We start from the raw sequence: 25,488 nt of genomic DNA, 5'->3' as shown, positions 1-25,488 counted from the left end.
GGAAGAGGGTTAAGGAGAGAATGGAGAGGAGAAGAACTGAAGACTGCAGGTGTGGGCAACTTTTTAAAAGAATCTGAGTGCACTGGGAAGCAAGGGGGATAGCTGGAGGGGAAAGTGGCTTTTTTGTTTTTAAATGGAAAAGCTTCAACATGTTTGTGTCCTGATAGGAATGGTCTAACAGAGAGGGACGAAGTGCTGGTAGGCTGTCTTTGAGTGGACAGAGGTGGGTCTGATTCTGTGCCTTGAGAATCTTCTTTAAGTCTCCTCTGTGGCAGAAAGTTCCTCCCCACAGGCAGGAAGCAGAGCACGTGCCTGCAGGTGCTGCCGGGTGGGTGGAGGTGGGGATAGGAACCTGTTGATGTTCTCTTCTGGCTTCTTTCATTTTCAGTGGAGAGTGAGGAAGGGGAGGAGGTATTGGTGTTGAGGAAGGAAAAGCTGTGAAATCTTTGTTGAAGAGAGTGGAGAGTAGATAGGAATGTAGAGTGTCTTCAGAGTTGGTGATCTCACTATCCTTTTCAGGCTTGCCTTACTCTTGGACAGAGAAGAGGAATAGAGAGGGAGAAAGGCAGCAGCAGAATTGTTCTTTAATGAACACTGGATTGTCACTGTTTGCTTGGTACTGTAGCCAGTACTTTGTTGTGAGACTGGAATAGGACCTGTGGTTGGATTCTGGTCCTTCTTCGGGAGGCATGGGGAGAGAAGCCTGAATTACATATGCTCAGCTGATCCAGAAGGAAGTGCTTTTTCTCACAACACAGTAGAAAATGGTAGAGACATAATTCCTGTTCTCATGTTTATAACCAAATAGTTTGCCACCTATGACTTTTGTCATCCTTTTTCACATGTCCCTTGACCACAACAACTTGCTACAGGAGGGAGTTAAGTCACCTACAACTCAGGGGAAGAAATAACCACTTTCAAAAGTCTCTGTGCTCAGTGCGTTTGAACTAAACACAGATCTGTAGGTCCATCCCTGGGATCCCTGGGATCGTGTATATCTGAGTGTTCTTTATCCAGTTATCTTGGGCTCTCTTTACTCCTCTGCTTATGATTTGAAGGAGCTTATGAGAAGTTTTAACTTCTGTGTTTATGGATTTCTTTGTTCTTATTTTATAGGTGAAAATTACCAGTTCAGGTCTGCTCAATATTGCATATATCACAGGAAGACATAATTGTCAGTATCCAGAAACCATTCTATCTTTTATCAAATGTGTGATTCATAATTTTTGGACACCAAAGGAGTCTAATGAAGTTACCATAATCATCAATCCATATGGAGAGACCATGTGCTTCTCTGTGAAGCCTGTCAGGAAGATATTTATCTATACAATTAGTGTGAATCGAAACAGTAAGTCTGTTTTCATTATACTTGATTTTATGGATTTAGTTTTTCTGGAGTGACATTTCAATAAAGTGACTTTTCTTTTACCAACTACATTGACACAAAGTCTTTGTTGTGTGTGTGTGTCTTTTTTATTCCAGTTGTGGATTTCAAACTCTTCCTTGTGTTTGTAGCAGGTATTTTACTCTTCTTTTATGCAAAGACCTTGAGTAGGTAAGTATCCCTTTTTATTTTGTTAATTTTATAAATTAAAAAGAGTATAGGACAATTTTGACCCTATGCTAAGTATTTCCACACTAGTTTGCAGTTCTTGCTTTAGGTTTTACAAACAGTAGTTCTGAAGATAGTGCTTGAAAGGCCTTTTAAAACCAGAAACAGTACACATGATATGTACGTATATATTACAGCATGCTTTTACATGCATCATTTTGTGTTACGTATTAATGTACGTTTTTTATTTGATCCTCTTCATTATGTGAACTTTGCATTATTGTTCTCATTTTATCAATGAGAAAACCAACATTCATCATCACTGACTAGTTCTTGCTAGGGCCGAGATTTATATTCAGGTTTTCTGATACCAGATGCTTGCTCTCTCTATTAGATTCAAGCTGCCTCCAACATTTGTGGCTCTGATACAGAAGGTTGAGTTTAACAAATATTTGACTCTTAGATAAACATAGCATCCTGATATTTTGTTTATTACAACTTCTTTCATGAAAAAGGAGTCCTTTTCCAATAATATTTTACTTCTTAGCTTGCTATTCTTAATACTGTTCGTCTTTCTTGTAGTGCAATTAAGTATGTTTAATGTAATCCATGGCCTTTATAAAACCAATGTTAGTTACATAGCCTGCAGAGTAAAGCTTGGACTCAGAGGAGATGGGCTATAAGCCTGAATCCTCCAGTTGGCAGATACTGACTTATGGAAGGTCTTTAACTTCTTGGTGTCTTAGCTTCCTCCTCTGTAAAATTTTGACATGGATAACTATTTCACAGGGCTGTTGTGAATGCATGCAGAACTCTCAGACAAGTGCCTGCTACATGGTAGGCACTCAGTAATTATTCTTGGATCAGATTCTAAACATAGATAACTCAGACATTTTGTTTTGAGTTAGTGGCAAGCTATTGACTATAAATTTCAAGTATAGAAATTTCATTTTTTAAGAGTATAGGATCTAATTAAAACTAACATCTGAGTTTTTCTTCTTCGTATTCTTTATAGTTGCTATCGTCAGGTTAAACAGTTTTAATACTGAAAGTGCTGCTTGGCATTTAAATTGCTTTTATTTGCTTGTTTTGACAGAAGTCCTATTTTCTTTTACTCTTCTGGGACCGTGCTAGGTGTTCTAATGACGTTAGTCTTTGTCCTGCTTCTGGTGAAAAGGTTTATTCCTAAGGTAGGCATACTGTGTATAAATGAATAAAAGAGGGAAACCATGATCTCATAGACATGAAAAATGGATCAAAGTTAATCACATTGATTATGACAGTTCCAAATTCAAACTGTATTTCTACACTGTATTACAAAACTGGTTTTAAAATGTATCTTTTTCTAGAGATTCCATTTTTATTTGTTATTATGTATACCCTTAAGTAAATATAACTTTTGGTGATACTTTTTTGAGACCCCATTATTTAAAAAAAATTTTTTTTAATGTTTACTTATTTTTGAGAGACAGAGAGAGACACAGAGTGTGAGTGCAGGGAGGGGAGGGACAGAGAGAGAGGGAGACACATAATCTGAAGCAGGCTTCAGGCTCTGAGCTGTCAGCACAGAACCCGATGCGGGGCTCGAACTCAGGAGCTGTGAGATCATGACCTGAGCCAAAGTTGGACGCTTAACCAACTGAGCAACCCAGTTGCCCCAAGACCCTTTTACTTTCAGGTAGTAGATCTTTCTTAGGAATGGTGGGGGCTGATTCTATGCTGAGTAGAAATTTCTCTTATCTTGACAGAGCTGAGGAATGTCGTGATGCTGAACCATCAAGGCCTTGAGTAACAGCATTGCTACAACTGGGGATTTCTTCATTATTATTAGTTCCCCGAAACACCTTTAATGAAAGAATGCCCTGCACTTAGTTGAGGATAAATATTAGTTAATGTTGATAATGTTGCAGATACTCTGATTAAAGCTTGCAACACCGGCATTATTTTGAGATAAATTTATTCTTTAAAACAGTGCCTCTCCACCTCCACCTTTAGTATACATGCAAGTTACCTGAGTATTATCCTGCTGAAATGCAGGTTGTGATTTGGGGGTCTGCCATGGGGCCCAAGAGTCTGCATTCCAGCAAGCTCCCGGGTAATGCCAATGCTGCTGGTTCATGGGCCATAACTTTAACAAGACACCAGAGAGCACCTTGAATTGACCTCAGTGCAGTGTGATGTAGAAGTTTCTAATAATATAAAGGGTTTATTTGTTTCCTCCTATTTTTGTGAGAGTGAATGAACCAAAACCTGTGTCATTTATTCTCTTTCACACACAGTATAGCACCTTTTGGGCTCTAATGGTTGGTTGTTGGTTTGCTTCAGTTTATGTTGTATGCCATTTGATGGAAGATCTGAAGTGGCTATGGCATGAAAACAGAATATATATATTAGGTAGGTAATTAAAAAATATATATATATATATGTATTATTGACAAAGCTGAAAGTATAACTAAGAGGCCTTCCTTTGGAAGTATGTTTCTCTCTAGCATCTAAATTTTCCTTTTGAACTAAGAAGTGCTGTTAAAAACATTTTATTTTATTCCCACAGTTGATGATTTCAGTTCTTTAGATCTCTCTTTTTCTTTAAGTTTGTGTATTTATTTATTTGGAGAGAGCATAAGTGGGGGAGGGACAGAGAGAGAGAGAGAGAGAGAGAGAGAGAAAGAGAGAGAGAGAAGGAGGGAGGGAGGGAGGGAGGGAGAGAGGAGAGAAGAGAGACAGAGGGAATCCCAAGCAGGCTTCTCCCTGTCAGCATAGAGCCTGATGGGGGGGCTTGAATTCACAAACAGTGAGATCACAACCTGAGCCGAAATCAAGAGTTGGATACCCAACTGACTGAACCACCCAGGCAACCCTTTTAGATCTCATTTTAGTCTATTTCCCAATGACATCTTTCTTAGTTTTCTGTACTAATGATGAAAAGAGCAAAAAAGTATTTGTCCCTTTTGACTGCTTTTATGCTTTGAATCATGACTCTTTCTTTTTCTTAATGTATTCAGCATGAAAGGTGAAAAATCCTAAATATAAATTACTAATGAAAACTTGAATTTTCAGAAACAGAGAAGCTATTAAGAAACCACTTGTTCTTATTTCCTGAAAGCAAAAACAAATGAACAAGTTTTAAAAATTATTTATTTGTTTTAATTGGGGAATAATGGAGAATGGGAGGGTCAACTTTCTCCTAAGCCCTTAGTGCCAAACTTCTCATATAAGTTCACCCACCCAAAACAGAAGCAATCAATTTTTGTTTTAACTGAAGATTTTTATGTCTTTAGCTCATTTTTCTGTTTATGCTTAAGTATTTTTAAAGTAAATTACAAATATCATGGTATGTTCTTCTAAATATTTCAATAAACATCTCTAAAAAAAAAGAGCATTTTCTTCTATAGTTAAATACCTATTAAATCTTAAAAAAATCAATAATTACATAAATTACTCAGGCCATGTTCAGATTTCCCCAGCGTCCTTGATGGTTGGTCTGTATAAGGTGGGATATAGTCCAGTACCATATTTTGCATTTATTATGTCTTGTAGGTCTTTTTTAATCCATAACAATTGCTTTTTTCATCATAGTGCTCTGGTGAAGAGACTAGTTGTCCTGTAGAGTGTCCCAACTGTCTGGATTTTTCTGATTACTCCTTTGTGGTATAATTTAACTTGCTCCTCTCTCCCCTGTATTTCCTAAACTGGAAATTAGATCTGGAGGCTTTCTTAGACACAAGTGAACCATTTTTCATAGTATACATCAGAGGAGATGTGTATTTCACATCAGATCAGAGGGAGGATGCAGAATATCTCATCATCCTGCCATTATTAATGTAGAAACTGAGCACTGTATTAGGGGGGTATAGACTGATCCCTCCACTATATTTTCTTTTTTTGACTAGAAAGCAAAAATGAAAAAATAGGGTTTGTAGCCAACTGTGACATATGCTGAGGCTTATTCCTGACCAAAGGAACTATGGTAACATTTGCCCATCTAGGACTCTGAACTAAAAAATATACCTATCATAATAATTTATTATTAGACAACCTTAATTATCACAAAAAGTCAGCACAGTATCTCACATTGAAGGAATAACTAGCCCTCTACGTGTTTTTCAGCCTTACTTCTTTGGGAAAAGAAAACACAAATGAAGGTTTTCTGCTTGAGTCAAGGCTCTACCAGGATCTTTCACATAACTTTTCAGGTTCAGATTTTCAAGTTCTGCTTTTACAGGCTATGTTTTGGTGGCTGGATTTCTCAGCTTTGCCGTTTGTTATAAGCATGGGCCCCTGATTGATGAAAGGAGCGTGACTCTTTTGACATGGACACTGCGGCTCCTCGCCCTGGTTCTGATCTATTGTGGAGTCACCGTGCCCCAGGGCTCCTATGCAGCTCTGATCCTCATCCTGGCCTCCAGGAGTCTACGCTACCCACTGAAGGCGTTCACTTATATGAGGTGGTGCGTATCTTTTTTCTCCTTGTAAATGTGACATTTTGAGTTCTGGTTTTCTTTATTGTTTGGGGAAGTTTCTTGGATGTGTCCTATTTAGTCTCACAATTAACTACATTTCATCTGGGGATTTGGGAGAGAAAGAGGATAGAGAATTTAAGCATCTAATCCCATCTCCATTTCTAGTCTTCATTAATCTTTCAGAGGTCTACCCCCAAATACTAGGTAATTACAGCTCACTAAGATCAGGGGCAAAATTACTTGTGTTCTGGGTTGCCTACAATTTCTACTTTTATTCTACATTTCCTTTCATTAGGACCCAAGATTGCTTTAAAGGTATTTGTTGTGCTTATGAAATAGAGCTAAATGAATGTATTGTTTATGCTTAGGACTTTTTGGGTTTTTTTAGGTTTAAAGTTAAGGCTTAAGGGGCGCTTGGGTGGCTTAGTCGGTTAAGTGTCCAACTTCGGCTCAGGTCATGATCTCGCGGTCCATGAGTTCGAGCCCCACGTTGGGCTCTGTGCTGACAGCTCAGAGCCTGGAGCCTGTTTCAGATTCTGTGTCTCCCTCTCTCTGTGACCCTCCCCCGTTCATGTTCTGTCTATCTCTGTCTCAAAAATAAATAAACGTTAAAAAAAAATTTTTTTTTTAAATAAAGTTAAGGCTTAAGCCCTTGAAAAATACAGAAAGAGAGATGAGGTAGCTTCTGTTGTCACAACTGTATTATGTCTCTCCTTAGTCACTGAGCCTGAACACCTGTTTTTGTGTCAGGTGCACAGATGAAGGAGATAGTCCCTACCCTTGAGGTGTACTTGCTGAGCCATCAGCATGCGTTTCTGTATCTTTGGAGTGTTAAAAATATGCCTGTTCAGGGACTATGGCACATAGAGTTCAGGAGAGTTCCTGAAAGAGATATTACTGGGCTGAACCTTAATAAATTAAAACAGCCGGGTGAATAAGTGTGGGAAGGACCTCCCTGACAGGGAGAAAGCCCAGTTTGGTAGCATCATGAGGCAGGCAAGGGAGGTGGCAGTCGGCCAGGTTGTGGAGGCATCACAGGCTGTGTTAAGGAATCTAGTCTGATCCTGTGCATAGTGGAGGCAAGAAGCCATTCTGCAATGCAGTCAGCATTCTCTGCCTGCTGCCTAGACCAGAATTACAAATCCAAATGCTTAGGGCTGGTCCTGACTGGGTGATGCTGAGCAGGGGTGAGTCAGTGGGGCCATCGTGAGGACTGTGAGAAATTCTACAATGCAACCTCATCAGTAAGGGGGCAATTACTACTCAGCTTGAGCTGATTATTACCACATAGGAATATGGGCCCTGCCTTGCCAGGTCTTTTGGTTTTTTTTAGAAAAGCTGGAAATATGGATTTGAATGTGAATTCTTATTATTTTTAAATGTTGGCAACTAATCTAAAAATAAAAATACAGTTAACACAATCAAAGCAGAGACCATGAACCTCATTGGGTGGCAGAATGTGGCCCATCTGCCTTCTGGCACAGAGGGTGGATGTAAGCGGGAGGCCCTGGGACAGTGACATCATAGCGGTCCAGGCAAGAGGTGATGAGGGCCCAGAGTCGGGCAGAGAGACAGTGAGGGAGTGAGGGTGTTAATAAATATTTATGAGGTAAACCTGGCTGAGAGGAAGGAGACTGGTAATTGTAGTCTATGGATCTGCTATTACACATATAGCCAGTGACAGGACAGGGCCCTTGTGCAGAGAATGTTGGCAAGACTGCAAGGTAGCGAGGCTGGGACAGAGGGGCTGCTGCTAGCTGCTCTCTGCACTGCCTCAGAGGCCAAAGGTGACTGGGACTACCAGAGGTCCCTCTGCCAGGAGGAGGCTAGCCATCCACATTCCCCAGGCCTGGGTCCTTTGCCAGGCTTGTGGCTTGAGGAACGCGGGTTAGCATTTGGGCCCCTTTTGTTTTAAACCTCCAGCTGCCTCACCAAGTGTAAGGTGTGTTCTGTTACCTGTGTGATGGTCCTTTTATGCATTTGCTGTGCGTTCTGTTAACACAAACCTAATAAAATGTTTTGTAACTTCTTTAGCTTTTCATTTTGCTAATGAATAATTATGTGAACAAGTACAAGACAAAACAACAACATAAATAACAAACCAGAGAAATAATACCTTGATTTGTACAGTATTTTATTTTTACAAAGAGCTGTTTGAATATATCCTAATATATGGTAGCTACTCTCTTGATTATCCTTATTGAACACTTACTATAGGCCACTCGCGTGCTCGCTTCGGCAGCACATACACTAAAATAGGCCACTCGCTTTACACAAAATATCTCATCTAACCTGTAGAGTGACCTAATGAGGTTTAGATGTTATATTTAAAAAAAAAATTTTTTTTTAAGTTTATTTATTTATGACAGAGATGGCAAAAGTGCACAAGGGGCAAAGAGCAAGGGAGACACAGACTCTGAAGCAGGCTCTGGGCTAAGCTGTCAGCACAGAGCCCAACACGGGGCTCGAACTCACAAACCACGAGATCATGACCGGAGCCAAAGTTGGACACTTAACCCACTGAGCCACCCAGGTGTCCTGTGAGGTAGATGTTATTGCTTTCACTTTGTTCATATGAGCAAAGTGAGGGTCAGAGCTGTTAATAGTTGCCTCAGTTGATACAGTGGGTAAAACTCAAAGCCAGGACTGTGTCCCAGTCTTCTGCTCAGAGACCAGAGGTTTTCCTCTAGGGAGACCAGGCTAGGTGTTCAGACAAGGAAAAGGAAACAATATTGGTGGTTCCTCAATCTGACTCATCATCCACCACACAATCTTTAAAAGACTTTTCAGGTCCCAACACTCAAGAAAATATATGTTTAACCACCTCCTGGTAATTCTTGTACTCATCCAGATTTGGGAATCTCTGGTTAAATTTTAAACCACCCAAGAACATTTTTAAAAACTCATTGATAAATGTAACATATGTGTTAAAACCTTATCATCATTACCATCTTTATGAGATTCTCCCCTTTAGGACTTTCCTGATTCAAAAAGAAAATTCCAATAATGAGCCCCTTAGCATGTAAGCAAAGGAGGAATTATAAATTATTGTACACAAACGACCTTTGTATGGTATTTACTCCCTGTCTCTAGGATTAGTCAGAATCACCACCACTAGGTGGAGGTGATATCCCACAAATCTTCCTTTTTTTTTTTTTTTTTTCCTTTAGGTCTAGCAAGTAAGTGGCCATGAATTCTACCAGGTCTCTGTAAAACGGTATCTCAAAAGATTTGCTTCTGTTAGTGCCCAAGATAATGAGCAGGCCAAGCATAAGGAAACCAAACTTTCAATGATCTGATTGTGCGATTGAAAATTACTGAGAATACAGTTAACATGTCTATCAGAAATTGAGTCTCAAATTCCTAAGAACATTATTTAGGATGGTCCAGGAAGAGAAGAAATGTACTATTAGCCCGAACTGCATGTTCTGTATTCCATAGTCATAGTAAGAACCATAAAAAAGTATAGTGTGGTGTCAAGGAAGTTAAGTATTACTGTTACTTTCTAAGAAATGTAGTTTTATAAATCTTAAGGGTTGAATTGAGCAGTCAAATATGACCAGGAATCTAGCAACCAAATGCCACATGTTTTAGGAAAATGAAGAAATGGTGGACATCCAAGAAGCCAGTGTTTAAGTATCTGACTGAAGATGAATACCGGGAACAGGCTGATGCTGAGACAAGCAGCGCCCTGGAGGAGCTGCGTGGAGCCTGCCGCAGGCCCGACTTCCCCACATGGCTGGTAGTCTCCAGACTCCAGGCTCCTAACAAGTAAGCCCTGCTCAGCTGCCAGGACCACACTGGGGTTGGGATGATTGTGAAAACACTGTGACGGTTTGCTACAGGTACTTCACATTAGGAACAGACTGATGCCCAGGAGAACCCATGATGCGGAAACTGTCAGTGGCCCTGCTCTTTCTTCAGTGCTCTGACTTGCACAGAGCTGCTAATGTCAGGACAAATAGTGACCTGATGTTTGATACGGAAGGTCGTAAACATAACTTCCACATGAGAAGTGACTGGTGTCGAAAGTAATTGTCAAAGCTTACCAGGAAAGACATCTTTGTCCCAAAATCTTTTTCCTTACTGCTTCCCTTCCTTCATAGTTTTATCTAAATAACAGTGCCCTCAAATTAAACATTGAAGGGGGAAAGTATTGATGTACTAAAATAATGAATGAATAATGACTCTAATAAGAGAAAAGGAATTAGAAAACAGGACTCGTTAGGATAGGCAGCAGTCAGTGCTCGTAAGTCAGCCTCCTTCTCTGCTCTTTCTCTGAATATCTCCAGAGGGATCACCTAAGCCATTCCCATTTTTACACCCAATGTATAAATGCCATTCTCTATTGATGTAAAGTCAAATTTAATTAAAAAGAGGATAAATAGCAAGAGAACGTGTTATCTTCCACATAAACCTTTCTGTGATAACATTAACTTTATTTAAAACAAAAAAACTACTTATTAGATTTGCAGACTTTGTTCTTGGAGGAAGCCACTTGTCGCCTGAAGAAATTAGTCTGCATGAAGAGCAATATGGTTTTGGGGGCGCCTTCTTGGAAGAACAGCTTTTTAACCTGAGGACTGCCTGATGACTATTGACTTCATTCTGGACAAGAAATGGGCTAAGGGCAAGGATCCTATTAACATTGGGCAGAACGGTTCTAGGTTTGCTATGGAGAAGAGTCATACTGGAAAGGAAAACTAAACATTATTGAAGATAACTTCTCGTTCTTGGTGAGTTCTGGTACTTATTGTAGTCATCAAGATTTTGTGAGAGTCATTGCCACTTTCCTTGAATGAAGACTTTCATTAGGAACAAGAGAATCATGTTGATCTTCAAAGAGCAAGTTAACATGAACATCTGCCTTGTCAACACCAGGCATTAAATCTTAACCTCAGAACCTGTGTCTGAAGACTGCATATAAGTGTTGGAAGAGACCTGAGATATGCTGGACCAGTGTTTTCCAAAGTATAATCCACAGGGTGCTAATAAGTGCTAGTCAGTAAAGGGATTGTGAGGTCAACTAAGATAGTAACAAAGTTAAACAAATGTACCACAGGACTTCTCAGAGCCTTTAATACTGACAATGCACGTTGTCAATCTCCTGGATAGAAACTGTGTGCTGCCATTTCTGACTTAATTTGACCACAGAACCCTTTTCCGGGAGATTGATATTCCTTGGAGCAGTTTGGAAAATGCTAATGATGGCAGAATTGAGATTTGGGGAGGTTCAATAACTTGTCCAAAACTACAAAGCTATTTAGAGGCAGCACTGGGACTAGACATCAGCCCTAATGTTACCTACAACTCAGGTAAAGAAGAGACCTTCAGAGGTGAGCCTAGGGGCCATCTCCCTACAGCCTTGGATCTCACAGTATTGGTGACTTTTTTATTTTTTAATAATGGACAACTATCTATTTGATAACTATGATAGAGAACATTTCCTCAGATTATATTTTAAAGTTTGATAAGATTTTTATAGACATATAAATTTTAGAAAGAATTATTTTCTATAATTTTTTGTATATTGCAATTGAAGACACTTAACCTCTTGTGACATTTTGAGTTGACTGGTCCATTTTTAAAATTTAGTTATATATATTTGTAACAGTTTCCTACACAACAGACTTGTGATCTTTCTTCAGAGAACAAATATTTTTTTCTTGATTCTCCGGAGTGAAATGACCCTGAGCTTTGACCCTGGGGAAAGAAGGCCAAAACTAAGAGCTGAGAAAAGATCTGAACATGGCAAAACAATCTAAAGGTTAAGATGTGCTAAATTGATTCACTTAAAGAAGGTTTTGCTGTGTTGAGTTTTTTTTTTTTTTTTTCAACATTTATTTATTTTTGGGACAGAGAGAGACAGAGCATGAACGGGGGAGGGGCAGAGAGAGAGGGAGACACAGAATTGGAAACAGGCTCCAGGCTCTGAGCCATCAGCCCAGAGCCCGACGCGGGGCTCGAACTCACGGACCGCGAGATCGTGACCTGGCTGAAGTCGGACACTTAACCGACTGCGCCACCCAGGCGCCCCTGTGTTGAGTTCTTAAAGAGGCATACAGAATGAGGAATCTCTTTTTACTAGGAGGGATGTGGATACGGAGGAAGGACATTACAGAAAATTTAGGAGCTGCTTTCCTGAGCCATGGCTACCCATTTGGAACTTTCTAGGTTGATTTTCAAATATTTTCTCTTTGAAGCAGTGTGTCAGTATTTTACAAGTTCCTCTTTTTACAAGACACCTTTCAGTATTAAGAGTTCTGCAGTCTTTGTGAAATGCACTAAATTCAATCTGTGCTTTCACATAGATTGATTTCAAATATCAAAGAATCTTCCATTCAAATTTATGATGATTATGATGATGACTGTTTTATAAGTGTAAACAGGTCTGACACTTTTGTTATAGTTTTATCTGAATTTTTTATAATTAAATTTATTGCCAGTATATTATGAATGTGTCAGATGCATCAGTGCTGTGCTCACCATGTTCACCTCCCAGGAGGCAGTTTTTGGCAGAATGTGTGTCTGAATGATGTGTGCACAGTCAGTTGCAGTCTGGGCCTTACCTATGCCATGTTGAAGAGGGGCTGGCTGCAGAAGGAGGCCATAGTGGGTCAAGCTGGGTGGGACCATCACAATAAAAACAGCTAAAGAGAGGAAGAGTACAAGAGTCTTCTGGGATGCTGTTTTTCAGGTTTATTTTAGAGGAAATCATGGATTTGTCAGTTTCTGTTATGTGAGTACTGTGAAAAGCAAAACAGTTACAAGCATGAGTTGTGATACATTTGGTGTATTTCTGTTGTGTTCATTTGATTTGGGGTTTATTATAGTGCTGATCACAGTTCTAATCCCCGTGAAGCAATACACCGATGACTCCCACAGGAGAGCTTTTTTCTCTTCTTTCCTTTCTCCCTTCCCTCCTCTGTCTTCCCCCTCCCACCTCCCTCTCCCTCCTTTATTTAAAGTCCTTTAAACTGTTTAAATGACCATTCAGTAAAATGGCTCTGCCCTTCACGGTTAAAAGTTGGCTTCGTGCTTCATATCGCCATAGGTGTGCAATTACGAAACAGAACAGATGCTTTGTGTTAGTGCTTAGGCAAGGTGCCTCATAAAAGCTTACTGTTGTTAGCAAGTTGGGGCTATTTGACACCAAAATGTGTGGGTGAGATTTAGCGTAAGGGGGCCATGCTTAAACAATTATATCATTCAAATGTTATTTTTAAAATGTTTTAAAACACATTTTACATATCACAAAAATTGCTTTGTGAATTGGTTGTACACTTTGCCAATAATACTAAGGGCTGAAATCAGAGGGGAATGTCCATCTGATGTTTAGGACAGTATTTCAATTTATGACCTTTTTTAAAAAATCTAGAAACTTAAGAGATTTCAGTTTTTAAGAGGCTTGGAATAGATGATGGATTATATCAATATATCGAAACAAGGTCATAAATTAAGACCCCTGCAGTTGTGTTAAGAAAAGAAAAAGGATTATTGTGTATGAGGTTATTTCTTAAAGAAGTACAGTTTTTTAAATCAGCCTTTTTTGTCCAGCTGTTGCATAAATAACATAATGGATGTAGAATTTCGAAGATGCCTGCATTAAGATAGAGAGGTGTTTGTAGGTGACCCCACTGCTGCCTTCTGAGACCCCCACCAGGAGGTATGACACTGATGAGTTTACCACATGAGTTAGCCAATTCATATAGTGTATTTAGTGACTCACAGCCAAAAATAAAACTAGCATAAGGATAAAAACACTTGAATTCATAAGACCAGCAGATTCTCTCCCAGAAGACAGATCTATGAGGGGTCAAATAGTAGGAATAAGGTTGCTTGAGCAGAAAGAGAACAAAGGGAGTTTGTTACATAATTCAAGTGTTTGATGTCACCAGGCCAAAAAGTCTAATTTAATCCCTCAGTGGGACTACCCTAACGTGATGAGGTACTAAATCTTTTGGCACAGGCCTCCTTTATGCAGACCCTGCCAGCTTTTCCTGTCTGTGCCTGTTGTCACTGACCAGCATCTCGACCCCCTTCTACTGGGCATGTTCTTCATTCAGATACGTTCTTAAAATCTTCAGTCTTTCTCTGGCTTAGGAATCTAGTTACCATTTTAGGGTAACTGCCTATTTTTGCTATGGTCTCTGAATGTGATGCCTTCACAGGTCACAGGAGATTTGGGCTGAGTGTATATTTAGTAGGATACATCTTGGAAGACACATTCAATGGGATAGCTGCTCTTTATTGTTTCAATTTTTTTTTTATTTTTTTTAATGTTTATTTATTTTTGAGAGCAAGAGAGAGCGCAAGCAGGGGAGGGGCAGAAAAAGAGAGGGAGACACAGAATCTGAAACAGGCTCCAGATTCTGAGCTGTCAGCACAGAGCCCGATGCGGGGCTCAAACTCCGGAACAGCGAGATCAGGACTGAGCCAAAGTCACTCAACCTACTGAGCCACAGAGACACCCCTTGTTTAATTTTTTTCTTTTTTTTTTTGAGAGAGAGTGCGAGCACACACACATGTGAGCACAAGCGGGGGAGGGACAGAGGGAGAGAATCTTAAGCCGGCTTCATACCCAGCAAGGAGCCCCACAGGGGCCCCCCACACAACTGTGAGATCATGACCTGAGCTGAAATCAAGAGCCGGGTGCTTAACCAACTGAGCCACCCACTATTTTAACCACTATTATTTAAATAATTTGGGAGAATCTATTTTTTACATTTGGTCCATTTTCCAGAAAGGCAATAATCAAAAGGAGAAAGGGGAGGAGAACCAGCATTTATTGGTGATCTGTCAAGTACTATATTGGGCACTTTCTATGCCTCTTCATTTTGACTTACAATCACTGTAATATACTTTAGCATTATTTCCATTTTTCAACTGAGGAAAGACTCGGAGAAGGTTGCTAAAGGACATATGTAGCTAAAGTGGTATAATCAGAATGTAAGGCTCAGTGTGTCAGGGCCCGTGCCCTTGCTATTTCCTTTCCTGCCATCTTTAAAAAAACAAAGTCAAGTTAAGTGGCTGATCAGTTGAAGAGATGACTACATCTCCTGAATTTATGTGTGTGCCAACTCTGGGGCAATGGACCAATTCCCCCGCCTCCAAACTACTGCAAATCTGTACTTTTGTACACTAAAAGTAAATTAGAATTGAGTAGCACTGGTCTACATGTTATTTTTTTGAGACCCTTCCCCCCTACCCCCATTGAGATTTTCAGGGAACAAAAAGTTCCTGACCTTTTTAAAATACAAGTTTACAGGTGAAGAGAATAATAGCTGACAATTGGGAAAGAGGGTATGTAACTTGTTAAATGATTATAAAACTCTTGCTTACATCTTTTTGACACCTCTTAGACAAAAAAGAAATATTGAAACTGTGGAACAGATATCCTATAACCTCTCCTGTCTATGGCTTTTGCACACTATAGATTTGGCCCTTGTTACTTGTCATTCTTCCCCAGCTCCTCAACTTATGCTTTGCTTAATTTTGTCCCTTAACAAACTCATATCTGCAACCAACTTAATGATTATAATTCACGTTGGAACCAAATGCTTGCTTGACTGTACAACTTACTAGGTGTCGGCAAACATCGTAACATAGCACTGTAGTCCGGGGGAATGCGATCTTATTATAGATGTCAGTGTTAACAAACTATGAAGAGAACGGGGTGCTGGCTGGGGAAATGAGACTGCACTCCTCTTGCCATGGGCTCTTGGCCACACAACGACGGCAGTATTTATAGTGCACACTGTGTGTCAGGTACCTCTGTGTTTCAACATCAAAACAACCTGAAGGCAGATATTACAATTACCGTCATTTTACAGTGCCTCTGAGGCACAGAGAGGTTGTGAATATATGTAAATTTCCTCTGGCAGAGCCGAGAAGTCCAGACAGTGGCATTCCAGAACCCACAATTTACCCCCAGCGCTGTCAGGTTCCTGGGTTGCCATCGAAAATCTTCCTGGAGCCACAGTGGTGCAGATGGTCTTGCATTAGCCACTTGAAGCAGATGAGAGCTGAGTGAGAGCCACCTGGACTGGGCTCATTTCTCCCCCAGTCTAGACATCAACATATTTCCAGTTACTCTCTTAAGCCACGGTTTGTCTGGCATAAGGTAAATTACTTTCTGACTTGAGAAACCAGTCTCCCTTTCTCTCACCCCTTTATTTGGTCCCGCTGTCTCCCCATCTGCTTGATGGTTTGGAATTCTTGAGTCAGGTAATCTTAGAGCTTTGCAGAAATGGCACAGGAGCGTTTTGGGGCTTCCGAAGTAGCTTTGTCTTATCCCCACGCAGCAAAGGACAGAACTTCTAAAGGGAAAATCACTTTTCACTTCCCTGTAGTCAGCTCTGACACAGCATGCCTCATCTTCACAGAATAACATAATTTTAGGGTCCAGCCTCTCATGCTGAAGATGAGAGAACTGAGGCCCAGAGATCACCCCAAAATGATCTCTTCCTCTAGAACTACAGTGTCCAGGTATGGTAGCCATGAGCCTCATGTGACTGTTTAAATTTAAATGAGAAATCTAATTCCTCAGATGCACTAGCCACATTGCAAGTGCTTAATAGCCACCTGTGGCTAATGGCTACCATACCAGACGGTGCTGCTTTACCAAAGCTGTTGCTCCTGGGTACTGGCTTGTCTTTCCTGACTCCTGTGACATGGGCCTTCAGGGTCCCGGCCAGCCTCCCAAGTTTTGTCTACAGGGTTGCCAGACTATACAAGTCACCTCCAGAGTATAAGGGGTCTGACACTCACAACTAACAAAACACCAGGGGTTTGAAGTTACTGGATTTCTAGGTATCTTGGAATATCTAGAAATCCTAATGGAAATAGAACCACATACCCGAATCAGGCACAGGTGCAGGCCAGGGCTGCTCTGTAGCTTGTTCTACCACAGCAGAAGCATGGAGTGGCCTCCCCACCTTCTGGGGGAAGGTGCTGGGTGGACCTGAGCTTTGGCATCAGGCAGGTTTCAGTTTGAATCCTGGCTCTGTGATCTCGGTTCCATGAGGGAAGCTCTATTAGCTGCAGACTCTTCCTATTATGGGAGTTCCTATTCTAGGAGCTACACTCGGTTGTTTTAAGGACAAAAAGATCATCTCCTCGGCACACAACCAAACCCAGTAACTGTAGATGTGGTTCTCCTTTTCCAAGATTCACTGCTTAACTCCAGATTGGCTTGAAGGAATACTGCTTAGGTAATGGTCCCAGTACCACCAGCAGCCCCCACCCCACTTTACTGGAGGAACTGCAAATCCGGGAAGTGCTGAGGCAATCACTTCCTGTGGCCCATGGCGAGAGTAGTAAGCCAGTAAAGTAGTGTTGTTCTTCCTATGAATCACTTAGGCTATTCCTGAGGTTTACTGGCTAGTGGATCTATGTGTGTTATAATCATCTAATATTCTACTTAAGGCTTTGAATAAATAGTTTGATAATTAGCAACTAGCCTTTTTGGATCCACACAAGCTCAGGACTCCAGTAATTTACTCTTTCTACACTCATAAGAGAAAGAGTATGAAATAAGACTTAAGACAGTGATTATATCAGCCCAGGTTTTGTGACAACTCTGGGGATTCCCAAGGGATCTCAACTGGGGTTATAAAAGTATCAGAATTTAATTTGAATACACTTAATATTTTTTAAAATGCCACATGGCACTTTGAGGACAGCAAGAAAAAGTTACAGAGTGCAGAACCCCATGAAGGTATCTTCCCTAAAAAGGCTAGAAATTACTGCATCAATACATCAGCGTTCATAGTAAATGTTCCATAACAAAGGCCTGTTGAATTTGGTCTCAATTATTCCAGAGTAAAGGGCTTTTATTTGTTTGGTCACATCTTTATCATTTAAGAAATATTTAAAAATGATATTTATTTTTATTTCAACATGTCAACTGTGCATTTCCAAAACAGCAGGCTTTTCAAAGGAATAAATCAGAACTGTAAACACAAGACACAGTATAAGTTTTTGACTTCCTAAAGTCAGTGTCACAAATCCACATACTGTACATTCATAGGTGAGGTTCAGCCTGTCAGCCACTTCTTTATTTCTATAGTTACATAAGCATAATAAATACATCTGATTTTAAAGGTCACTTAAAATGAGTCATGATAATTTACAGTACAGTACGTTTCAGTTCAAGTGCAAAAATAACTATTTGCTTAATTCTATTTCTTTCCATTATTTTATTTTTAAGCTGTGTTTTGTGGCAAAGCTAAACATCCAAGTATAGACTTTCTTCTCCCAGATGCAGTATTGGGCAGAAGTATGGTGTCGTGGAGAGGCCCTCACTTTACAACTGATCTTGTCTAATCAGGGTCAGGAGGTAAGGGGAGTTGCTCATTTTTAACTCTGTTCTTTTCTTTCCTCTCTCCTGTGCTCACTCACAGTTATTACACATACCATTGACCTTCAATTCAGGTAAAGCAGTGCTTTTTCCACAGCCCTCCCCCAAGGCTTCTTAGTATCCTTAGCTTTTCATTTTTAGCAGCAAGCTTTATGCGTGAGTCACCTAGCCACTGTTCTGACTGTAGGTATAATATTTACAGTAGCACACCCCTGTCTCATCTGTCCAGTGTCTGACTGTATCTTCATGAAAAGGAATACACTGAGATTATTTCTTTAGTCATTGGAAAATATAGTTACTTCTTAATCCTTTCCATTCCTGGCTTCCTGTTCACCACCTTTTCCCTTCACCAAAAACAAAACAAAAACTTACCCATTGTGTAATTTTTAAAAATTATAATCCCTCTCCCAGGCACTTAAATCTTATACTGTTATTTGTAAATAGTACTGCTTAATTAAAGAAACCCTTAGGAATTCAGTGATTTTTTTAAAAAATTCCATCAGCTATTTAGAGCCCAAATCACTATAAAATTGTGAAATAGTGATAGAGGCTATTTACAGTATCAATATATTTGGTAAACCCTTGTCTGTCAAGCCATAGGATACTGAGTTGGTTGGTTGATTTGAAATATTCTGTCCTCTTGTCTTAAAGCCCATTTAAAAACAAAAGGCATTTAAAGCTCAGCTTAGTTTGTGGTAGTCAGTACGGCTTTTGCTGCTCAAAGAATGGACTATTTTCATTATATAACATATACATATAAAAATATATTTGCTAGAGATATGCCAAGTTTCTGATGAAACTTTTTCCTGTTTCTCTGTTTTGTTTTTTAAACAAAAGCATATAAGCTAGTAACTTTTATCTGGCTACTTCTTAAATATGTCTTGTAATTTTTTAAATAGTTCTCTTCAAGAGAAACAAAATTATAGATATATTTTATTTCTTCCCAGTTTGCATTAAGAACCAAATAATTAGAATAAATAATCAAAAGAGGGAAACTGTATCAGCATTCACCTTGAAACACTTTCTTTCCCTCCACTTACTTAGTGTAACTGCTGCTTTCAACCCTAACTGCCCTGGCAAAGAAGTCCTACAGTTCTTAACCTAACCAACCAAAGAACTGAAGTCCTTACCGAACTCTTATTTCCCTTCTGTGATTCCAGTGGGATTATAGAAATTTACCTGTTTCTGCCAATATGTACTGTAGCTTCTGTGTGTGTGTGTGTGTGTGTGTGTGTGTGTGTGTGTGTGTGTGTGTTTCCATGTTGATGAGTTCAGGTATTTAGAAGAGTATATAGTGCTATGCTTCTCAAGGTGAGGCATGTCTTGGGTTCAGGGAGCCTCTCCCTCTGTCCTGGCAGAGGGGCCCAGTTCCATGCAGGGTGGGAGATGAGTGGGAGCCCTCAGTGTCCCCCAGCGGCAGGCTGAGCCTGCTGGTCCTCCTTCTCCACACGCTGGTCCACACTGGGGTGAGTGGGGCTCCTCTGTGTCCGAGATGCTGCTGCTTGAGGGGATGGCTGGTTTCTGGATGGGTCAGAATGAGTCTCACATGGGACAGGCCGGACTCCACCAGCTAGAGAATTTTCCCGATTCTCACTGGTCCCCTGGAAGGAAAAAAGAAAAGATGTTTTATAGTTGGTGCTAACAAATAAATCCAACACTTTTTATATGCTTTCAAGTAAGATATAGGAAATATGGGAAGATCATCCTGAAGTAACTTCAAAGAACAAGTAAGAGGAATAAAGATAGAATGTCTTACCTTTCATCTCTTTTCCTATGTGCAACTGCCAAAGCCGCATGAAAAACACAAACACTGTAAGTAGACGTATCTTGTGGATAACGGAACATCACTACCAAAATGCCTGTTACTACTAGGAAAATAATTTACATCGACAAATGTTTACTGAGCCTCCATCACTGTGATAAGTCACTGAGCAAGCAGCATAGAATTGAAACTCAGGTCATTTGCTGAGACTGCAGAATTCAAGAGCTGGAGGCACTTGTCTGACAGAAAGTAAGTAAGGCTTCTCAGCCTCAGACACAAAGCCAGGAAAGAATGTCCTGAAATTAAGAGTCCTGATGTATATTTGGGGATTTAAAGTGCACGCTAAAAGTCAAACAACACAGAACATCTGCATGAAAAAAGAGAATGGCAACAACCACTTAGGTCATACACTATAAGAAACTAGAAGTACACGCATACCCCAGCGCATCACCCACAGCATGTCTGTAAGATGCCATGTTGCCACGTTCCGTGATACATTCTGACTTATACAAATCAGGAAACATGTTTTTCTAAAAACAGATTTTCCGGGGCACCTGGGTGGCTCAGTCGGTTAAGCGTCCCTTGATTTCGGCTCAGGTCGTGATCTCACGGTTCCTGGGATTGAGCCCCGCATTGGGCTCTGCACTGATAGTGCAGAGCCTGCTGGGGATTCTCTCTCTGTGCCCCTCACCTGTGCGTGTGTGCTCTCTCTCTCAAGATAAATAAAGAACCAAAATGGGTTTTTCTCTCAATTAGTATATATCATTTCAAATAACTGAGCACCAAAAAAAGTTTTATTTCTGTGATTGATTCAAAAATGGAAAGAAATCTTAATATAATGACTTCTTATTCATAAGAATAACCAACCCATACCAGCCAGTTTTTACTGATCCTAACATGCCAGAAAAAAAAAAAAGTGCAATGATATATAAGCCTAATAGGCTTCCATAAAAATAAGGTTGAGTACCCGAAGTAATGAAAACATTGCTATTCAACCAGAAGATCTCATCCTTTCTCCTGCTTCACATCCTTTATATGCTCCTCCCACCCTGATACTCTCCATTTTGACTGGGCAGGGGATTCATGTGAGTTTATAATCTTGATAAATGAATAGGATCATGCATACACCAGGATGCAATATGATTATGGGTGAAGAAATCAGATTTGGTTTAAATTATAGAAATATTACATGTTGGTTTGCAAAGTCATGAGAAATTGAACTAACATAGTTCAAACTATTTTTTAAAAAGGAGATTATCCAAATTACTCTTTATTTTTGTCTTTTTTATGTGTCCTCGGAAGCTACTCTAATATATATAGCTGACCATGACTCATCAAGTAAAAGGACATGATTAAACACAAGGAAGTAGACTCATTACTTTAGCCAGACTATTCATAGAAGTCACACTTAATCATTTCCAAAGGCAGTATATAGCTTTAGTTACAATTACCCCCAGTTTTATCAACATGATTTGACTTTACTCAGGAGAGACCACATCTCCAGGGATAAGAAAAATCATACTTTTTATTTTTCACATGAGGTCACCAGCAAAACAACAGTTCCACTAAGTTGTGTATCCCATTAGACTCATACAGAATTCATTAATTCATCAGATTATTTATTGAAGTCCTATTATATATAATGTCCCCACTAGAATTTTAGAATTACAGAAATTAATAGTTAACGGTCTCCCATGGCAAGAACCATATATGCTCACTGGAACTGGTACCTGTCAACACTGAAATTTTAAAGAAATATACAATTTATTGGATTTTTAAAATTTTCTTTCTTTCAAGAAATGTCTTCTCTGTGAGGCCTTCCTGTGCTCCATAAGGTGGAATTTTCCCTCTGCACAACCTTGTATACACCTCTATAATGCACTTGTCATAGAATACTAAAATTATTTGTGTGTCTTATTTTGCCCACTAGACCTACCATAAATCTTGGTGAGTGAATAATTAACACAACTGAGCCCACTTAAGGTAGGGACTTTACCTGCAAAGGCTGTATCTCAGGAGCACGGTTGTCTCTTGTTAGCTGCATCATCTCTTTAATTTGGTAGAGTGCGTAGACAAAGGTCACCCAGGGGGAGGAGCTGACGCCCCAGGCTGGCTTGTTCACGTCCTCCTGTTCTTCCTGGTGCTTGGTTTTCTTGGGAGGAAGTCTGGGCTCAATGCGTGGCATGACGTCTTCGGTCTGTTGCTGTACCAAGTCAATGGTGGCTATGGGAACAGGACTAGAGGGCACGGGAATCCTTTCTGCCAACATTGTCTTGTCTGGAGAGAAAATCATGTTTAAATCATTTTTTGGAGTTTTCGTCATATTTAAACAAACAAAATAAGCAGACAATCCCATGAGCCCATGCTAGTGTACTTGGCAACATTAATAAATTGCTATGTATCAGGGGCCTCTTGGTGCAGGTACTGAGCAACAGATGTGATGTTCATCTTGCAGGATCTCTTTATAGGGATTAATAGACATTAACTTGTATTTGTTTATGAAATATATTTTTCATTAAACTTAGATATAACTTAATCTGTGGGCATGGGTTATAATGAATGTGGCCTTAGGCCCACTTACAGGACTGAGTTTTTAAAGATAAGCATCAAAACAGGAAATGCCAGAAATAGCTGTTTCTGTTGGCCTTTTACTGAAGGCATAGACCATTTAGGATCATGAGGAAAAAAAATGTGAGAAAGACCAGTATTGGTCCTCTTTTCTGTATAGCTCGTTAGCATTAAAACCGGCCTTGGAGTTTTCTGTAATAAGCTAGTTTTTCCCTTTACAGAAGCATTTTAGGTACTTGAGGCAAACAAATGCCCCTCAAAGGATAGGACAAAGAAGATGAGCCTTGTTCTGGGACCCATGAGTTAAGCAAGAATATTTCCATTCTACTAGTTGGCTTTCTTCATTAAAAAAAAAGCTGATTCAACTTGTACATTATAATTGATATAACCTCCTTTGTATATAACAATTTTAATGAAGGCCATGCCTGGTTAAGGGAAAACTTCAAATTTAAATTTTAAGACACTTTTTTCAAATGAAGGCAAAAACATAGTAAGTAATACCACTCCCTATCCCTAGTAGTAAAATTACTGCATAGCTTTATATGTGCAAAATCCCTTTAGAATACCAGAGAAATTTAAAACCAGTACTTCCTATACTACTTTGTACTATAAAACAAAACAAAAACAAGAAAACCCCCAAGCTACTTAAAATGGCCAGTATTCTTTTCAACATAGGACATAGCTTCTAACAATGGTACACATCAATTCATTTTCTCATACACCACTGAGAAAATCCAGCCAGGCAGGTCTGCTATGTATTCTGTGACCACCTCTGGGTTTCTCCATGGCTTCAACCTTTAGAACCATTCAGAAAGAATAGACAGGTTTACCTTCTTCCTCACCGGGCACTGCCAGCCACTGGATCAGGGCAAAAAGCAGGAGGATCACCAGGCAGGCCATGCCGATTCCTCGAAAGGTTGCGGCAGCCCCTGTGAAAACAGAGCACTGCATAGAATAATTCCAGGAAATGCAGAGAGCCCTCATCTACAGCTGTCAATGTGCTGAAGTTCAGGGCAAAGGCAGCAGAGCTTAGGACAAACCAGAGAATGATGAATAGCCAGTGGCTTCATAGAGTGGAAAAACACAAGCCTGGTAGGCCCCAGGAGACCCAGATGCTGGTATTGGATTGGTCATTCATCAAATTTTAAAACTGTATTTATAAAGGATTATCTCTGAGTGCCTCTTACCATAAAACTCAGTGGTGCTCTCTTCTTTGAGCACCATTTACCTAACTATTAAACAGCCCTACTAATCTGTAGTTGGGACAGCAGAGCTCAAGTAGTGCTATAAATTCAGATACCCTGGGCCCACCTTCCATAGATGACTGATCAGTCCAGATCCCTTGATCAGGGTAATCTTATTTCCACCCCTCCCCCTGTATTTCCGATAAGGGAGACCTGACAGGGCAGACAGATTGTGTTATCAAGAGATGTCGTGACATTACCAAAGCCAGCAAATAGCTAGATTTTTCTGGAATAACAATGATGAATTTTCTTTCTTCTAGCATTAATATCAGCAAGGTTAGGGTACTTTGCTTCAATCCAAAAGCACATGCTGTCCATTCATTTGTTTGGCTCCTTTGAGGTATCTGTAGCATCTCATTAGGCTGTTTGTCACAGACGTGTGCACAGTTACAGGCTGGCTCTAATCATCTTAATGACTTAAGAACTCAGCTTTACAATTATGACTAACATGAAAGTGAGGAAGATAATATGAATACTGACTGGAGTTTTAACTTCTGGCAACCTTCAGTAATAATTTAAGTGTTTACTGAGGTGTTGCTAAAAAAAAAAGTCATGTTTTCAACAACGAAGGAAAGGAAAAGGAGAAAGTCATTCTTACCAAAATAATTGACTAATACGCCTCCGATCATGGCACCACAACCTCTCCCCAAACCTAGGTGAAGGCCCTGCAGGATGCCCTGAGCAGACGTCCTCAGCTCAGGGGGAACTGCTGCACTGAGATAAGAAATGCACGCTGCCCAGATGGCCGCGTGTGTCACTCCTGGAGAGGAAGAAGAGTGGGATTGTCTGATCAGCATTGCCTAGGTTACTCTTTTGTGGAGAGTGAATTATTTATTTAATTACACACACACACACACACACCTACCTAATAAAGACATATATCTGACTTATGATAAAATATACATAACGTAAAATTTACCATCTTTAACCACTTTTAAGCATTAAAGTACATTCAAAGTGGTATGCAACCATCCATCTCCAGATTTTAACACTGCAAACTGAAGCTCTGCACCCATTGAACAATAACTGCCTCTAGGCCCTGGAGACCACTATTCTACTTTCTGTCTCTGAATCTGACTACTCTGGGTACCTCATATAAGTGGAATCATTTATCAGTGGAATCGCTATTTGTCTTTCTGTGTCTGGCTTATCACTTAGCATAATGTCTTCAGAGTTCATCCACGTTTGTAGTAGGTGTCAGAATTCCCCTCCTTTTTAATATTCCATTGCAGGTATATAACACACTTTGTTTACTCATCTGTTGATGGACATTTTAGTTGTTTCCACCTTTTGGCTACTGTGAATACTGCTGCAATGTTTATGGGTGTTCGATATCTGTTTGAGTCCCTGCTGTCAGTTCTTTGGTGTGTTAAACCTAGAAGTGGAATTACTAAGTCATACAGTAATAATATGTTCAACACTTGGAGGAACTACTGTTTTCCACAGTAGCTGTACCATTTTACATTCCCGTCAGAAATGCGCAAGAGTTCGTTCCAATTTCTCCACATCCTCACTGGCACTTGTTATTTTCTGTGTTTTTT

The 25,488-nt window shown here is 40.0% G+C and overlaps 2 protein-coding genes across 6 annotated transcripts in view; one reads left to right on the top strand and one right to left on the bottom strand.

Annotated features, from left to right (window-relative positions):
* NEMP2 (nuclear envelope integral membrane protein 2) overlaps positions 1-25,488 on the top strand; it is a 121,803-nt gene that overhangs the window by 13,008 nt on the left and 83,307 nt on the right. For 2 of the 3 annotated variants that reach the window (XR_005790434.1, XM_040475672.1), the window contains exons 3-8: positions 1,117-1,348; positions 1,483-1,555; positions 2,649-2,742; positions 3,832-3,946; positions 5,775-6,000; positions 9,607-9,783. Coding sequence is in view for 2 of the 3 variants with exons in the window: in XM_040475672.1 (XP_040331606.1) it covers positions 1,117-1,348; positions 1,483-1,555; positions 2,649-2,742; positions 3,832-3,946; positions 5,775-6,000; positions 9,607-9,783 (917 nt within the window). In the remaining variant the exon portion in view is untranslated. Of the gene's footprint in view, positions 1-1,116; positions 1,349-1,482; positions 1,556-2,648; positions 2,743-3,831; positions 3,947-5,774; positions 6,001-9,606; positions 9,784-10,479; positions 11,212-25,488 lie in introns of those variants that run through there. The other variant, XM_040475671.1, reaches the window with a different exon arrangement.
* The window catches only part of MFSD6 (major facilitator superfamily domain containing 6), a 78,014-nt gene continuing 70,345 nt past the window's right edge, over positions 17,820-25,488 (bottom strand). For 2 of the 3 annotated variants that reach the window (XM_040475668.1, XM_040475669.1), the window contains exons 4-7: positions 24,546-24,707; positions 23,534-23,632; positions 22,132-22,412; positions 17,820-19,974 (exon numbers count right to left, since the gene is read on the bottom strand). In XM_040475668.1, the coding sequence (XP_040331602.1) occupies positions 19,774-19,974; positions 22,132-22,412; positions 23,534-23,632; positions 24,546-24,707 (743 nt within the window). In that variant the 3' untranslated portion in view covers positions 17,820-19,773. Of the gene's footprint in view, positions 19,975-20,129; positions 20,155-22,131; positions 22,413-23,533; positions 23,633-24,545; positions 24,708-25,488 lie in introns of all 3 variants that reach the window. The other variant, XM_040475670.1, reaches the window with a different exon arrangement.

This window comes from Herpailurus yagouaroundi, unplaced genomic scaffold (genome assembly GCF_014898765.1).
Source record: "Herpailurus yagouaroundi ecotype Mexico unplaced genomic scaffold, PumYag 140, whole genome shotgun sequence".
NCBI lineage: Eukaryota > Metazoa > Chordata > Mammalia > Carnivora > Felidae > Herpailurus > Herpailurus yagouaroundi.
The sequence above is the reverse complement of the archived record's forward strand: the minus strand, read 5'-3'. Positions and strand labels throughout refer to the sequence as shown.